Raw genomic sequence first — 18,377 nt, forward strand, 5'->3', positions numbered from 1 at the left:
TTACCTAGCACGCTCAGCATTGAGCTGCCCTATCATTGCCGGGAACAGCTGAAAGGTGCGGAACCACTCCATCCGGGGCGAAGCCGAGAATTCATTAAGTTTAAAGGCCTCTTTTTGATCTCCAAAATCCTATAAGTGAGAATTTAAGAAACCGGTACTTGAAGGAGCGGCCTGAAGGGGAGAAGGAGGAAGCCCATGTACTTGGAGTTTCTTTGATCCAGTGCATTTTAATTACCAGGCTGGGTCTTCGAGGTGGCTCTGCCGGGGAAACAGTGCAGAACAGGCCAGCTCGTCATCATGGTCTGCACAGGCGTATCTGGAGCATCATCTACCTGCCATTTTTGGGAGTGGCCTATATACATCATTCCTGTGTGTATAAAATCAGGAACACAAATAACGTCCACTAAGAAACCCAGGGCAGGAAAACAAATTACTGTATATCAACGTGTTTGACAAATGAACAAAACCTGCTCCTTCTGAGAAAGAGGCTGCTGGATGGTAAAGTGGGAGGCGGCGCTTTAGAAACAGTAACAAGAGGCAAGGGGTGGATCGTGCACCAATGAGTGACTACCAGGGCTCCTCAGCACCGGCTGTGTGATCTTGGAGAATTTCCTCACCTTTCTCAACATCAGCCCCATCACCTACATATGAGACCTGCCAACCATCTCACTTGACATGCTTAAGAAGCACACTGTAAAAGGCATTAGAAGGCTTAGCACCAAGCACGCACAACTCCAGTTCAGAAACAGCACACGGTAAAAGGATCTTCATAGTAAAAGCTGGACCTCAAAAATTCCAAGTTTCATTAAGTACATCTAGCCTGTGAAACAGGGAGATGGAAATACTATAACAGTTTTTCTGGCTCTTACTCATAGGATGAAGTTTATAAATAGTGGCTTTTTCCAAATAAAGAATCTCTTCACTGTCTCTGCGTCATGAAGTCCAGAAATAAACTCTAACATGGCAAGACTGCTGTTTATATACCATGCTCATTACTACTGACAATGGATTCTTTTGGTTACAGCCTATAGATGTCTTAGATATAATCTATCCATCCTATTCATGTTTAAATACTTTCTACATTACTGACTTTTCAAGCTTAAAACTAACCTTAGGAATAATTCATTCAGTCCAGGGGTCTATGGTGCACAGACCAAATCTAGGTCATCACCTGTTTTTGTAAATAAAGTTTTATTGGCACACAACTACATCCATCTGTTTACCTACTGGCTATGGCTGCTTTCATCCCACAAGAGCAGAAGTGGGTAGCTGCAAGAAGGACTACAAGCATTGCAAAGCTGCAAATACTTACTATCTGGCCCTTTATAAGTTTTCCAACCCCTTCCCTGGAAAGAGAAACTGAGGGCAGCAAAGGAGCAACGTGTCCCTCTGTCCCAGGGAGGTCAGTCCACCATCAGGCCCAGCATGAAGGCCTAGAATATCTGCTGCCTTACCCTTTTCCAAGGACAGACAACACTGGAACAGCTACCCAGGGTGGGAATGGCCATCCTCACCCCTGTGTAGCTCATGGTGACGTGTGGATTCTGCTAAGCTGTCCACTGTTCTTCTCAGTTGGCAGAGTGCTGACGCCAATGGCCACACTTCATGATCTCATCTTAAATATAAATAAGTAACAACATCTCTAACCTGGGGAAGAGGGGGTGAATCTTCTGGGAGGAAGGTGAAAGAAAAGCACAAAAGGGTTTACAAGCCTCCAATTTAAGTTATTTAAAGCTCCCGGTGTGTCATTCTGTACCCACTCCACTTACAGTAATGACATATTCAAACTCCCTTAGCTCAGCCCCTTGATAGCAGTCTTACCCATCTTGATTGCCACCTGAAATAAACAGTCAGAGCAGCTGCCACCTCGGGCAGGATGGGATGAGGGAGAGGAGAGGGGAATGGCGGTAAGGAGACATGAAAGTAGACCAGAACACCTTGCATGGAGGCTGTGAAAGAAAAGTTCTAGACGTGGAGGAAAAGGAAGTGGGGTGTGAATTCTGGCTCTTACACTGTCTTACCTGGGTGACCTCTGCTGAGACTCTGCTTCCCTGGCCCTGACTGTCCACCTTTGCCAAATGGACAGGATGATACCAGTATCCACCATACAGGTAAAATGAGGGGATCAATGTCCAGGTCCCCAGCATTCTGGGGGACACTGAAGGGCACAATATCTTCCTGTCCTTTGCATCCTCCCCACCCTCAGTCCATCTTGGGGACTGACCAGCAGCTGGAATAGGGCACAGAGTTCAGATGCTCTTATCAGACAAGCCTGGAGGGGGCGTCCACTCCCAGCTCCACCTCCTCGAGGGCTGCGACCTTGAGTCCCAGAGACAATCCCACCAAGACCCCATTTAACAGTCTGCAACATGGGGAATACCACTACCAGCCTCCCAGAGAAAAATGAAATGAGATGATGTGAGTAAATGGCCTGGCCTAGTATCTTCACAGTCACTATAAATAATAAAATTACATCTCATTAAATTGCAGTTGGTTAAAGACAGTCCAAAAAAATGTGTGTGCAAAGGAATGTGTGTGTGAATGTACTTCATGTAAGAGTGTGTGTGTGTGCACGCGCACATATTCTTTCTGTTTCATTCAACTGGAGTATAAAGTACCAAAGGGCAGAGGCAGTCGGTCAATTCACCTGTTACCTCCTTTCGCAAGCACTGGGTTTCCTCACTGCACTGTGCCTGAGGACCAGCAACAGAGTCTCCCTGACTTTGATCATTCTGGATTCAAATAAGTTATGCCTGAATCCTGAGAGGTGGCAGGTCCTGCCCAAGGGGGGGATGTTACACAGTAACACCAGCCACACGCCAAATGAGAAATAAGCTATTCTGAAGACAGACCCAAATAATGCAGAGCCTATGTATGCAAAAAGCTACTAAAATATGAGCATAGAAGAACATTATGGCTTTGATACATTCAAAAGCCTCCTTGGTCTTTTAATAAAACACTTGATAAGTCTGCACATCCTGCTAGAGTCCACAAACATTACTGCAAAATTAACTGGGCAGCTTCAGACCCGGCGAGTGCCATGCCAGGGAAGATGGTTTGTGACTGCTTCTCAGACAAAAGGACAACAATGGTGGCCACTGTGGGGACGGCCAGAGCTTGCAGCGTGTCCTACTGGAGGCATACTGGGTCACGATGATAAGTGCTAATGAAAAACCACAGAGAGAGAGAGACAGAAATAGAGAAAGGAAGAAAGAGAGGGAGAGAGGAAGAAACCAAGGGTTGGGGACGTGCAGAGATGTGCTTTGTGCTGGCAAGTAGAAGCCTGTTTGGAATACTCTAAAAGCCCATCTGGGCAGCACCGACTTCCCTGAAACAAATAGGCCCGTGAGACTCCAAGGCAGGTTATGGCTCGAAAAAGAAATCCCACCTCGTGTTTGCAAACACTACCCCTGGACTTGTTTTAAAAGCAGAAAGATAGCAAAGAGAGCTCACCCTCCAGAGCTTTCCATTATGCAAGCTGGACCTGTCTCGTTTAATTATTTCCAATCCCTCTCCCTAGGCAGGGTGGGGCTGGGTAGTGGACAAATCCCCCTTCCTGCTTTAAATCAGCCTGGAAGGGAGAAGTGCTGTAATGCACACAGTCATCAACACACTTAGCTATTCTTTAGATCCAGCTAGAAAGAATCCATCATCAGCTGACAATGCCAGAAAGGGCCATGGGAAGGCCTTTTCAACACCAACCTGGAAGGGCAGCCCAGAGCCACCTGGAATGCAGGGCTGGGCAGGAGGAAGCTGGCGTCTTTTTGTTGCATGGTCTCCTATCCACGCAGAAATTAATACCGGAGACAAGAACGTCTCCATTGTGAGGCTAAGTAAAGGTCATGGCCCTCATCCCAGACAGCACTTCACAAATGGACACACCTGGGGATGGGGTCATAGCTGCCCATCGCCCTGGGCAAACCAACAGCACAGAACGTTCAGCCTGGCCAGTGGGTGGCTGTGCCTTTGTACCCATGGCAAGCGTGAGAGCCGTCATGGTAGGAAACAAGCGACAGAGCTTAGCACGGGCACTGTGTCTTCTCAGGATGCCTCAGCAGCTCTCTCCCACGTCAGCCCTCCAGCAGGGAAGACCTAGACCTATGCAGGAGGAGACTGTCCCAGACCTGGGCTCCCACACAAAGTCCACAATTTCTCAAAGATGTGGGACATGGCCTCCTTGAACCTGCCATTTACATAGGAGCCAGAGGAGGGTGGTATACACAAAAGCCAGCAAGGGTCATCCCTGCCATGGCAGCAGGGCCATCTGAGGAACGTGTCATCCTCAGGAAGAACCCACTCTCAAGATACCATCTCCCTTCAGCCACTAGAAAGTGGCCAAATTAAACACATCAGCCGTGGTGACATGTCCTGTCTGTCTGGCTCTCTGTGTCACACACACCTTCTCACGCTGTTTCCTGCTCTCCGTGGGGCTCCTGGGTTGGTCCCGGCCTGTTCCAGCAGGAGAGCCCAGGGGATAATTTTACTGCTGTCTCACAGACATTAGAATCAGAAAATGCTGACAGGTACTGGCCCTGCATCTTTTCTGAGTCTCCTTGGGCATTTGACAGGGGAGGGTTAGGCAGCAAAGGGCCCCAGGGAGTCTCAGCTCTCACTGCATTTTCCAGACAGGCACAGAAGGAAGAAGCCCAGCCCCACCCCGCAGGCCTCTAGCAGCTTCTGTGGGTGCTCCTGCCCTGTGAGCCACAGCTCCACATCCCTCCCCAGCCACTGTCACTGCCAGCTCCCAGCCCAGGCCCCACGTGGCCAGCAAATGCCAGCAAAACTGCACTAAAAGGCCACGCTGTCTGCTCCTGCCAGCACGTGGGACATCGCACCAAACACATGCCAGGCTCTTCCATCTCAGCTCCTGCTGAATTTCACTTAAATCACGATGGCCAGGTTCAAGGACAAAGTTCTTGAGGACACAGCTGCAGCAGGGGCTAGGGCCACGGCAGCCACTTCTTAGGACTGATGAGGCCACTTCTGGCGTGTGCCATCCAATCCCATGCAGTGCCTACCTTGCCAAACTGCTCGAAATATTGCTTTACATCTTCCACTACTGTGTTCGCAGATAATCCGCCTACGAATATTTTCTTTGTTCTTGTGACCATCTGCAAGAAATGACAAGAGAAAGGCATGGGTTAACCAGGTTATCTGAAGCAGTGCTCAAGAGGATGCTGAAAAACAAAGCACTCTCCACATTTCTCTAGGAAGGCAACTTTAGATATATTCAGGGTGCACGGCACGGGCCTTCAGACGTCTAAGGAAGCTAGAGATAGTCACTCTGCCTATCTCAGGCATTCAGATGGCAACCTAAAAGCCTGAGTTTCATACAGACACAGAGACTTCAGAACCTCATTGGCCACCATGCACAGCTTCATTCTAATGGAAAGCAAAAAGAGAAAAACCACATGTTAAGCTATCTTAAAGCTAAGAGGCATGAACAAAACAGACCTAAACACATAAAACCTGCTGCCCAGAAACTACCCGCAAAACCTGTCAGTAAGAAACACACACATGATTCAAAATGAAGCGCAGACTGTCTACGCCGAGCTGTTTGCGCTAGGTGCTGGTGTGTACATCTGTAGGCAACACAGATGCTGACCCCACACCTGGGGACCACCCTTCCAAGCTCTGTCCAGGATCCCTCCCTCTGATTCCCCATGATTCACCTTGATCCACCCTGCACCCAGTCAAGCCCAGCTAATCCCCAGATCCCCACGCCTTTCTTCCTGCAGGTCCTTTTCCTTGGGGTGCCTCTCCACTCCTATGTCTCCAAAGCCAGGAGGTAGTCCACCCTTTTCTGAAATCCCCTAACACTGTCTCCATATCCCTGTCTTAGCACTCCCTGCTCTCCACCTCGTGTTAAATGACTTCCTCCTCCAGACAGTAAGCTCTGACTCCTCTACAAATCCTCTACCAGGCCTGGCACAGCAGCAGGCACATATAAGCCGACACCGAATGTTTGGTGGATGTGCAAATGTGGCCACATTTCCGAATCCCACCAGTTCCATCCAAAGCCAAAGGAGTAGGATACTCAATGACATCAACTGTTCAGAGTGGGAACCAAAATCTTACATGCAGGGGTCAAAAATCAAGAAAATAAATTTTGTCCTAAAGACTGAGTATGGGAGATGCGCCACGGCTTCGGTAGTGACAGCAGCTCAAGCCGTGACTGAGCAGTGCTAGCACCTCCTCCAGGAGACTGTTGCTGTGAGCCAGCCCCCTTCTCCACAGTAACCATGTGCGACCAAAAGGCCGTGATCAAAAATGCTGACATGTTGGAAGAGATGCAACAGGACCCAGTGGAGTGTGCTACTCAGGCGCTGGAGAAATACAACATAGAGAAGGACATTGCGGCTCATATCAAGAAGGAATTTGATAAGAAGTACAATCCTACCTGGCATTGCACCATGGGGAGGAACTTCGGTAGTTACGTGACACATGAAACCAAACACTTCATCTACTTCTACCTGGGCCAGGTGGCCATTCTTCTGTTCACATCTGGTTAAAAGCATGGATTGAAAAGGCCAGGCGTGGTGGCTCAAGCCAGCACTTTGGGAGGCCGAGGCGGGCGGATCACCTGAGGTCAGGAGTTCAAGACCAGCCTGGCCAACATGATGAAACCCCATCTCTACTAAAGACAAAAAAATTAGCCGGGTGTAGTGGTACACACCTGTAATCCCAGTTACTCGGGAGGCTGAGGCAGGAGAATCACTTGAACCTGAGAGGTGGAGGTTGCACTGAGCTGAGATCAGGCCATTGTACTCCAACCTGGGCAACAGAGTGAGACTCCATCTCATTAAAAAAAACAAAAGCATGGACTGTTGTGCCACACACGCAGTGATCCATCCAAAAACAAGGACTGCAGCCTAAATTCCAAATACCAGAGACTGAACTTTTCAGCCTTGCTAAGGGAATACCTTGATGTTTGAACCTTTGTGTTTTGTACAGGGCATTCTCTGTACTAATTTCTTGTGGTTATAAAACAATTAGCAAAATAGCCTACATTTGTATTTATTTTCTATTCCATATTTCTGCACCACGTTGTTTTCTCTCAATCCATTCCTTTAAAAAAATTAATGTTGCAGATGTGAAAAAAAAAAAAGATTGAGTTTGGGCTTTGTGCCGTTTTTGTTTTATTGTCACAATAAAAAATTATAGAATTTGGCAGGTGAGGGTCTGACCAGTTTGTTGGCCTATAAACACACAATGTCATCTGTGTCCACCGCAACTCGATATAGGATGCTGAAGTACAGGAGCCACAGCTGCCTGGATCCCTGTCATCAGGGAGGCTCCTGGCACATCCACTGAGTGAATGAGTGAACCAACCCACCTCAACAGGAGCCTGAGGTGAGTGATGCCAGGGGCACCGTGGTTACTGTAGCACACTGGAAATCCGGCTCCTGGGTCTAACTCTGGGTGTGACCCTGGGCAGGACGTACTTCCTCCTAGGTGTGCGTTTTCTGCAGCACGAGATGCTGGACCAGGGTTCCAAGGTCCCACCTCATGCCCAACTCCCATGAATCCATGAGCATCATGGCCATGATGCAGAGAGGCTCGCAGACTCCAGGGAACTCTTGCTTTAGCTTAGTAGCTCCCACAGAAGACACATGCCACCACAGCCTGCTGGTTGACCCCAAACTTGAATATCCTTGCCATGGACATTCCACGGTGTTTTAAGAGGACACTGTCCTAACAACTCAGTATACCACCTACTGCCTACTTCCTCCTGCCCACTAGAACCAAGCAGTGGCTTGCTCATGTGTTTAAAGCTGGGACTGACTATTTTTTCACCCCTTTCCATATGAACGGGGGATTAGATGAGACAGTACATATGAAAAACTCTATGATGATCCCACCACTGTGCACAGCACTGATTCCAAGTACCTCTCATTACCTGGTGGGCGTCCTATGCTCGCTCCTTATCGTCCATCTCCCTCCTCATCCATTCCTTAAGTTTCCCCAGTAAATTAAGGTCACTCGAATGGCAAAACTCCATCAAGCCCTTTCCAGATTTAAATCATTCCCTACACTCATGAATCACCACACTTTACGAATCTAACTTTCCTAATGTATTCATTCAACAGATACATTTAAGTGTGAGGTGCTGGAGCTTCCGTTCTAATAGACTGTGGAATGTAAGCTACTATAAAATGAAGATATAATAATTGGCCTACCATACAAGGTTCCTATTAGCAGTAAATTAAGTAACATATGCGAAAGTGTCTAGCAGGGCACCATGTGGTCACCAAATAAATGGTCACCGTAACTGAATCCAAAGTCAGTTACTAGACTCACCTTTCAAGCTCAGAACTACGCATGCGGCGAAAAGACACGTTATACAAAAACGTGCCTTTGAAAAGGCAACTCTTATTGCCCTACTGTCTTCCACTATAATTTCAAAAACACTTTCCGGCATCTCTACATGATTTCAGATGGGCAAAGATTCCCAATAGTTTAATTTCCGATTTTTCATTCCTTTTTTCCCTTTACTCCAGCCAAGTAATTAAATATCTGTAAAGAAACACTAACGTGATCTACCAACACACACTAGTCGAGTTCTCAACTTAAAGAAACTCTGGAGAGCCGTACTATAACCTGAACCCCACGGTCTCATTTCTACACTGTATAGAGTTGGGCGGGTATACAGCAGCCCTGTCTATATTCCAAATGTTCATGTGGACCCAGAGAATTCAACCAACAACATGTCTTCATTCCAAATAACAGAAGTCAACAGATTGTTCATTCCCCAGTAACTGGTGAAATGAAAATCTCTCTTCATACACCATCCACTGTTGCCTTATAGCTGTAAACCTGCATAGCCAGAGCCCTAAACACAGAGGCAGCCACCCAGCTATAAATCTATGCAGTCCCCAAAAGCCTCTAAAGCACTTTTTTTTAAAAGAAGGATGAGAAATTGCAGATCCCAGACAATGCACCAAAGTGTCCAAGTTACTAAAACATCCTCTCCAGGGACCAGCTCAGATACAGTGATGGATCCTACTCCTCAGCAAACACTAAAAGGAAACTGTTTTAATCAAAACCTCCCAAACGTGAAAAGCCTAGTGGAAAGATGGGCAACCCTCGATTAGCTGCTCACCAGTATCTCAGCTTTAGAAGACAGGGGCACAGCTTGGTGGGGTGGGGGGCAACAGGGCTGTGCACAGTGACCTCTCTCACCAGGGGCTTGCTGGGGGAAATGGAAGTGATTTACTTTGAGAATCCTGCCAGCATGACTGCCAAATGGACTGTGGCCTGCTCCACAATTTGCATTCTGCTGAGGGACACTGGAGGCAGAGGACCCTAGAGTCACACATTCTTCTCTCGGTTTCCTTGCCACCTCCATGGCTACTCAGGAAGGTAGGAAGTGGGTAGGGCTGGGATGTTGTGCCCTGACTCTCAGGGGGACTAAATGGAAGTCCTCAAATTCCCATCAATACTATGCAAGGTTTGTACGGACACGCGAGGGTGCACGCACATGCATATGCACATGCATGGGTGTGCGTTTAGGGCAACTCCAGTCCCACCCCTTGAGTCTTGGCTTCTATTTGCCCCAGGAACCATCCAGTATCCCTGGAACTTTAACCCTGGATACAGTGAGCTGGACAAAGTTCCCAGGCCCCCCGGCTCTATACTCTTTTGGGTTATTAAAAAAAAATCCTCTCCACCCAGTGAAGAGAGCCACCTGTTTTCTTCCTATGATGGGCCCTTCAGGTAGCTGCTTCCTAACCTGCAGCCTAAACACCAGTAGAGTACCCATACAGGAAAGCATACAGGGCATAGATTACCCATACAAGGAAGCAGCGATTGTACCCCCAAATGTTCAGATGGCCCCACTCAGGTCCATAGTGAACTGAGATGGAAAGAGGCACCCATCTGTTTCAGAGAGCTCAGTCCAAAATCCATTAGGAAATTGATCTTAAATTTCCTTTGCTTTGAGTTTTTAGTGGAGAGGTTGCAGATAACACGTTGGAATGTGAGTGCTTCCCACCATTAGAGACACCAGATACCGACCCGACAGCCCTGAACCATGTGGGGACGGCCCCCTCTCCCAGCAGGCGCCCCTCCTTTTATGGTTTAAGGGGTCACTCTGGGAAGCAGGAGGTGTCTGTGTGCATGTGTGAGTATGCGCGCTCTTGCCCGTGTACACAAGGGCAGTGGGGAGCGTTCAGGCTCTCAGAAATCATTGCTGGAAAGTTCTGCATCTAGACCTGTAATTTAACTAAACACCGCTGCTCTCCACATACCCCTTGGCTCCTTAAAGAAAACCCCAGCACCCATTCCAGTTTGGAAAATTGCTGTTTACATGTAAGAACTGGCCAAAGCCAGTACTAACCAGAGCTGCAAAGAGCACTCCACCTTCCTGCCTCTAAACAGAGAACTGGCTTTTTACATTTAAAAAATTCCTTTTTAAAAAATGTGTTTGCATCAGAAATGGTCACTAGGAATGGGGCCACTGTTTATATTTTTATAAAATAGGATAAAGCTAGTGTGTGTGTGTGTGTGTGTGTGTGTGTGTGTGTGTGTGTTGAAGGCAGAGTGGGGTAAGGAAGGGTTAGAAAAGATAGACTACTTTTAAAAATGAGATTAAAGGGAAAACTTAATTCCAACAGCACTGGCCTAAAGATATTCGTTATCACACAATGAAAGCAAAAACAAAACAAACACCAAAAGACCCAAATATTTCTTAATCTGAACAAATACATGGCCAGGCAGGAAATGGCTCCGGAGAGCCTTAAATGAGTATGAGGAAGGCCCACAGACATTAAATCAGCTCTGGCTATTATCATGTTCCTTAAAAGACTTCAAATTCCTTATGATGAAAAAATGTGAGCCATCTTCACTGCCCAAGAACACAGGCTTGTTTGCAGATGATCCTCATCTGTGGGAACCCCAAGATGGAGAAAGCCCAGGAAAGATATTAAAATGCTAGCCCTGGGAAGGATGCTGCAGACCTTTAGTTCATCCTCCCCAGTGAGATGACTCATGTGCTAGTTAAAGGCAAGGCAGGTAATGAGGAAGACAGCTTTCCCAGGTGCAGACGAGGGCTCTGTCTATTACTCCATCCTGCCCAGTGAAAAGTGCTCACCAAATTCAGAATCCAGGATGAAATTCTGTACATCGGCCAATATGGCAGTCTTCTCCTACCATTCTGCATTTGAGAATTAGGTCCAATCTTTGTACGGCAGACACTCAAGCAGGGCTGCCTGAGATCACAGAACTCCCAAACTCCAAGGCTCCATTCCCCAGGGCGTTTCATTCAAGGTACCTGCCCTCTAAAATCCCTACCTCTCTCTGTATTTTTCCATTCTCCTCCACCCTCTCAACTGCCAATACTACCATTCTTGCCACCACCAACTCCACCACCATCATCCTCAGGACCACCCTCCTGCCACCATAACTACTATCACCATCACATCCAAATCCAATGACAAACTTACTTAGCTTGCAAAATCAGAACACAGGTCAGGATTGGGCATCTTCTCCAAGTGTTTCTAGGATCACATGTGGAAAAGGGACTAGGGTGGATCAAATAGAGTCCCTCCAAAATTCGTGTCCATCCAGAATTTCAGAATGTGACCTTATTTGGAAACAGGGCCTTTACAGACGTGATTAGTTGAGAATCTTGAGATGAAGTTATCCTGGACATAGGGTAGGTCCTAAATCCAGTAACAGGTGTCCTTCTAAGAAGAGGACAAACAGACACAGAAAGAAGGTGTCCATGTGCAGATGGAGGCGTGTCTGCAAACCAAGGAACACCAAGAATGGCTGGCAACCACCAGAAGCTAGGAGAGAGGTATGCGACAGTTTTTCCCACAGAGTCTCCAGAGGGAGCCAGTCCTGCTGACACCTTGATTTCAGACTTCCGGACTCCTGAACTATAAGAGACTATACTTCTATTTCTTAAACCACTCAGTATGTGGTAGTCTGTTACAGCTGCCCCCCACAAAACTAATACATAGACCTATTTAGGAGAAACCTGAGGGTACCACTGCCTCGACCTCACCTTTTTTTGGTGACAGCAGAGCCAGAGTCCACAAAAAAACTCTCTGTCAATTATGAGGGAGGAGGGCATTACACCCACGCGTGACAATTTGAATCTGCCCTCCCAAGAAAGGTAAGTCACGCCCACCAGCAGGGGCCATGGGGAGTACATCTCTGCCCTAAATGGTCAAATGACACCTGTTTTGAGGTGAGGAATGAGGAGGACAAAGCCACCTGTAAGGAGAAGCAACCCAAATGTGACACAAGGATTCAAGTTCTGATAAAACACATGATGAAAGTAAGGCCAGGGCAGGCTCCTGCCTAATACAATCTGAGATACTGAGAAATACTTTTCCCCTATGGAAAAGCCCTTTTACTGGTGTCTGCTTCCATGCCTACAACTGTCTGCCCTCACTGCAGATCATCTGTGGGCCATGCCTGGCCCATGAGTTACCTGACTTAGTCCTCATGTCAATCTTATCACAGGTCCCAGCCACTCTTCCACAGATAAGGAAACCAAGGCTCAGAAATATTAAGCATCCACAATCAAACAGCACTAGGGAGTGGTAAATGGAGAACCCATGTCTTGCCCTTCCTATTCACTGCTCTAACACCTTCAACTGCAACTGTGTCATCTTCTTCCTTCCCATAAGAAAAAAAAAAAATTGGAGAAAGGAGAGGACTAAGGCCCCCATGAGAAGAAGGTATGTCTTCACCTTTTCTGATGTTGCAGCAAAGATGCAAAAATGACAAGCCAGATCTTCCTGGTGCAAATTTGAAATGGTGCAGCTGCTTTGAGGACAGCCTGGCAGCTCCACAAATGATTAAACATAACATTACCAGACTGGATGTGATGGCTCACACCTGTCTGGGAGGCCGAGGCAGGTGGATCACCTGAGGTGAGGAGTTCAAGACCAGCCTGGCCAACATGGCAAAACCCCGTCTCTACCAAAAACACAAAAATTAGCTGGGCATGGTGGCACATGCCTTTAATCCCAGCTACTTCAGAGGCTGAGACACAAGAATCCCTTGAACCTGGGAGGCGGAGGTTGCAGTGGGCCAAGATCATAACATTGCACTCCAGCCTGGGTGACAAGAGTGAAACTCCATCTCAAAAATAAATAAATAAATAAACATAGCGTTACTGTATGACCCAGCAATTCCGCTCCTTAGTATATGCCCAAGAGAAATTAAAACCTATGTCCACCCAAAAACTTTTACACAAGTGTTCATGGCAGCAACAGCCAAAAAATGGAACAACCAAAATATGCATCAATAGACAAATGGATAAACAAAATGCAGTATATCCATAAACAGAATATCATTCAACTGTAAAAAGGAACGAGGTACTGACCCATGCTGCAGCAAGGATGAACCTTGAAAGCGTTATGCTAAGTGAAAGAAGCAAGACACAAAATGCCACACAGTACAGGCTGGGTATCCTTTATCTAAAATGCTTGGAACCAGAAGTGTTTCAGATTTCAAATGTTTTTGGATCTTGGAATGTTTGCATTACATTCAATAGTTCAGCATCTCTAATTCAAAAATCCAAAATCTGAAAGCCTCCACTGTGCATTTCCCTTGAGCATCATGTCAGCACTCAAAAAGTTTCAGATTTTTTAGAATTCTGGATTTCAGATTTTCAGATTAGGGATCTTCAACCTGTATTTGAGTCTATCCATATGAAAGTCCATAATAGGAAATCTGTAGAGACAGCAGGTAAATTAGTGGTTGCATAGAGTCAGGGGAGATGGAGGGAGTGATGGCTAAAGGGTATGAGGTTTCTTTTTGAGGTGATAAAAACACTCTAAAATTGGCTGTGGTGATTGGTGTACATATCTGTGAATATACTAAAATCCATTGAATTGCACCATTTTAAATGAGTGAATTATATGGTATCTGAATTATATCTCAATAAAGCTGTCAAAAAATGACAGGCCAGAGAGATCCCTAAGCCAAGAGTCTGAATACAAAAATGACTTGAAATAAACCCACGTGTCCAAGAATGTGCGCCTGCCCACCATTCCCACTGCTTCGTTCCTCATCTAATTCCACAGGCCTCAGGTCACCTACAGTTGACCACTGGAAAAGGATTTAACAGTATTTTACGTTGCTGATTGCTAAAATTAATTTAACTTCAGAGGAAACTAATTACAAATATAACCCCGAATGTTTCTGCAAGTTCTCCGTCCCTGTATATAGCTATTAGCCAGAGAGCACCAGGGTTCACAATACAATTTGGCATTCCCTCTAAATAGCTTTAAAATTGGAAGGAAAAAAACAGCCTTCGTCTATATGGAGCTGGAATATAATTTACACACAATTATACAACATAGTCAGGGCACAACGTTACCTCTGATTGAAACAACAGAAGCTCACCCAAAGGAGAACGTGGTCTTGTCATGGGATGATCAGGATGCTTCGGCAGGGAGCTGAGGCTCCCTACCCTCATCTCAGAGCCCTCTGCCTGACTCCCTCCCAGGCTAATTTAAAAAATACTACTTCCTCTTACCCTGGGGAAAAAGCTACAGCCGCAGGGGTGACCTGTCCACAGATGAGTATCAGAGAGTAATATCCTAAACAGTAGCACTGACTCCTATTGGGGGCTGGGGGAGGTAACAGAAAAAGGTAGAGAGATGAGGGCTGCCTTGGAAAGCACAGGAAATTAAGGATCATGATCCATGCATCAACCGCTGCGGAGCGAGAGGTGGCTGGCTAGCTGTCATTCCAATCAAAGGCACCCAGGCTCCTCTGCATCCACAGGCAGTTTCTCCAACACTCCATCCCTCTCGGAGCCCCTCCACCCCGCCCCCGAGCCCAGTGCTCACCACATGGTGTTTCAGACCTGCTATGGGGAGGACCCCAAAGACTTTCTCAAGTGTTTGAATGATTACCAATACACTGATGCAATTAAAACCCATAATCTTTTACAGCAGTGGTATTAAGCAAAATTAAGTAAGAAACCTTCGCTGTTGTTGAATCTGTGAGGAAGTTGTGCATTTCTGAATACAAACGAGGCCCTCCAAAGCCCCAGCATGGGAAAGGCAGCCAAAGCAGATTCTTAATAAACCTTAGAAAGAGGTGGGAAAGAAAGAGCCAGACAGGATGGCAGGGCTGGGATGAACTCAGTCTTTCCATCTGTGCCTGTCACTCCAGCAGTGGGAGTCCGAGTCACCCACCCAGGGTGGACTTCATCTGAAAACCCATAGGAGGACTCACAGTGAGGGGTAGGGCCCTAGAAACGGTGGCAAGATGGTCTCAAGCACAGGCTCAAGGCCATTTTGCCTACAGAAATGATCCAAATAAAACAATAGTAAGTTTACATTTTCCAGCATATCTATACTGAGACACGCTAAATAACTGGCCCTGGTTTCTCAGATGAGGTTGGGTCAAGTCTCTTAACAGTTCTGAGCCTCACTTTCTCCCTTCTATAAAATGGGCCTAGGACCCTGGCTGAAATAACGTAAGCTGAAACAACAAATGTGAAATTGTAACCTCAGAGAATACCATCCACGAGAGGGTTCTGTCTCCTCCAGCACAAACCTTTCTCTGAGTTTCTCCTCCTGGCTGGAATCTCCTCAATGCCTATTTCCAGGCTGGGAAATGTCTAAGGTTCTTCTCACCCACTGTGCTCAGGGTAAAAGAAGCCAGCCCAAGTACAGGCTGCAGGATTTAGGAACACGCAACCTTGGTTATAAGCTCGGGCCTTCCCTTCCCAACTCCCAAATCGCTCTTTTCCCAAAACATTTCAGTTTATCTGGGTAGCAACTACCAGGGAAAATGGTTTCCACACCAAAGTTGAGCATCTCATAGTTCGCTGGAAACAGAAGTAAATAGTCACCCCTTGACTTATCATCCTGGGGAACCTCTGAGTCCTTCACCATGACATTTGGGAAACATCACAGACAGGCGGCGAAGCCACGTTAGAAGGAATGGCCAAGACTACAGACCCTCAGATATCTGGAAAACCAAGCTTCAGAGGGAAGCCAGCCCAAGAGAGGATTTCCTGAGCCCATCACTCGGTAAACTGGGAACCACCTGCCAGAACCAGGCCTGTTCTCATCAGCACCAATCTGACCTGCTGTTCTTAGGAGAGGGTGCATAAAAACTTTGCTGGTAGGCAAGTTCTAAAGCCAAGTTACCCCATCCCCCAAACCCTTCAGTTGATTTCATGAAAAGAACAAATGGCAGCCTCAACCCTTAGCCTTGATTACCTTCATTACCATATTTTAGAGGTACATGGCAATCAGTTTCTGATGAGCAAAGTTTTACCTAATCCACACACTGACACTCCTGTAGTGCAGAGTTCTCAATTCTGGCTGCACATTCGCATGGCCTGGGGGATTGTTAAAACTTACTCATACCTGGGCCCCACCCTCAGGGATCTCACTGGTTCAAGAAGAGGCCTGGGCATCAGTATTTTTAAACACTCCCCAGAACATTCTAATATGCAGCCAGGGCTCTCTAAGGAGCTGCTTCTGCCATCTAACAGGAGAAAAGGCAAGGATGGAGGCCTCAACAAAAGCCAAGATTTTTGTTTTCTTGTTTTGTTTTTTGAGACAGGATCTCGCTGTGTGGCCCAGGCCAGAGGCCAGTGGCATGATTATAGCGCACTGCAGCCTTAACTCCTAAGCTCCAGTAATCCTCCCATCTCAGCTTTCTGAGAAGAGACTACAAGAACACACCACCACATCTGGCTAATATTGTGTGTGTGTTAAGACAGGGTCTGGCTATATTACCCAGGCTGATCTCAAGCTCCTGGCTTCAAGTGATCCTCCTGCCTCACCTTCCCAAAGAGCTGGGATTACAGGAGTAAACCAACATGCCTGGCCTTCAGATTCTTTTTCATTATAACCCTTCCTAAGTACAAGGGGAGAAGAGCCACAGAAGAGCATAAGGAGCCTGGGATTTGAGTGAAAAACTGCTGGATTCTAGCTGGGTAATTTTAGGCAAACTATGCATAAAGTGGAGGCAATACCTATATGTCACAGAGCTGCTGTCAGCATCAAAGTGTCTTAATGTACCTGGCACATAGTAGGTACTCAAAAAAGGTTTGCTGAGTCCTGAGAAAGACCAAGAGGATAAGAAAAGAAATGGCAGCAGAGTGTCTCCAGTGGCCAGCCATGTTCATTAATCCACCCTCTCATCAAACATGTTGTGAGGACCCACTATGTGCCAAGCACTGCATGAGATCTCATCTCTGCTCCAAAGATGTTTACATTCAAGTAACAACCTGTGTTATTTCTAGGATAGTAGAGCTGTAAGGTCACAGGGCTGGGCATGACCTGCAGCTTAAAGGATAGCAGGGGAGAGCCAGGAAGAAAGGGGAGAAGGGCCTTCCCAGCCTGTCTGGCAGACGGACTGTTAGTGGTCCCAAAAGACTGCAGCACAAGGCATTGCGGGATGTGAGGAGGGTAGGCTAGGTCCGATGGGAAGACTGAACCTCTGTGGAGTTTAAACAGGAGAGTGACTTTTCAATCCAGCTATTAAAAAGAAGAGCAGGGGCCAGGCGTGGTAACTCATGTCTATAATCTCAACATTCCAGGAGACTGAGGCGGGTCGATAACCTGAGGTCGGGAGTTCAAGACCAGCCTGACCAACATGGAGAAACCGCATCTCCATGTTGTCAAATCAGACGCTTGGCCCAGCATGCCTGTAATCCCAGCTACTCAGGAGGCTGAGGCAGGAGAACTGCTTAAACCCAGGGGGCAGAGGTTGCAGTGAGCTGATATTGTGCCACTACAGGAGAACTGCTTAAACCCAGGAGACAGAGTGAGACTCCATATCAAAAAAAAAAAAAAAAAAAAAAATTTAGCCATGTGTGGTGGTACACATCTGTAATCCCATCTACTCAGAAGGCTGAGGCACGAGAATCACTTGAACCCGGGAGGCAGACATTGCAGTGAGCTGAGGTGGCGCCATTGCACTCCAGCCTGGGTGACACAGTGAGACGTCTCAAATAAAAAAATTAAAATAAAAGAGCAGGGCCACTGGGTGGGGAGGCTGGGTGATCTTAACACTTAGATGTGGACAAGAAAGTGGAGAAAAAGGCATGAACCAGCAAGGCACCTAGATAGCAGCCCTAGCAACCAGCATGTGGGCTGGGATCAGCTTCCCCACCAGCAGGTCCCTTCTTGCCCAGCTATTCTACTGTTCCAGAAGCACCCCAGGAGCAGGAGAGCAGGTGGGGGCAGGTGAGGCAGGCATAAGAAGTGACAGGCATATTGCCTCCTGGGTATGGTGGTCTTTGGAAACATACTCAGCTATCTGTTAAGCCATAAATTTTCCCTTTCAAGAAAAAAAGTCAAATTCCCCCAGTCCAGATACACTGATCTGGCCCCTTCCATCATCCAGAAGAAACTTCCTTTGAGAGAAAAGGGGGAGACCCA

At 47.0% G+C, this 18,377-nt stretch overlaps 1 protein-coding gene and 1 pseudogene across 19 annotated transcripts in view; one reads left to right on the plus strand and one right to left on the minus strand.

The window, feature by feature from the left end:
* Positions 1-18,377, minus strand: part of MSI2 (musashi RNA binding protein 2) — a 431,033-nt gene that overhangs the window by 279,597 nt on the left and 133,059 nt on the right. For all 19 annotated transcript variants that reach the window (XR_013535850.1, XR_013535849.1, XM_035303297.3 and 16 more), the window contains one exon: positions 5,019-5,111. Coding sequence is in view for 17 of the 19 variants with exons in the window: in XM_035303297.3 (XP_035159188.1) it covers positions 5,019-5,111 (93 nt within the window). In the remaining 2 variants the exon portion in view is untranslated. The remainder of the gene's footprint in view (positions 1-5,018; positions 5,112-18,377) is intronic.
* Positions 6,132-6,830, plus strand: LOC100394014 (dynein light chain 1, cytoplasmic pseudogene; annotated as a pseudogene).

Source organism: Callithrix jacchus, chromosome 5 (genome assembly GCF_049354715.1).
Source record: "Callithrix jacchus isolate 240 chromosome 5, calJac240_pri, whole genome shotgun sequence".
Classification (NCBI taxonomy): Eukaryota; Metazoa; Chordata; class Mammalia; order Primates; family Cebidae; genus Callithrix; species Callithrix jacchus.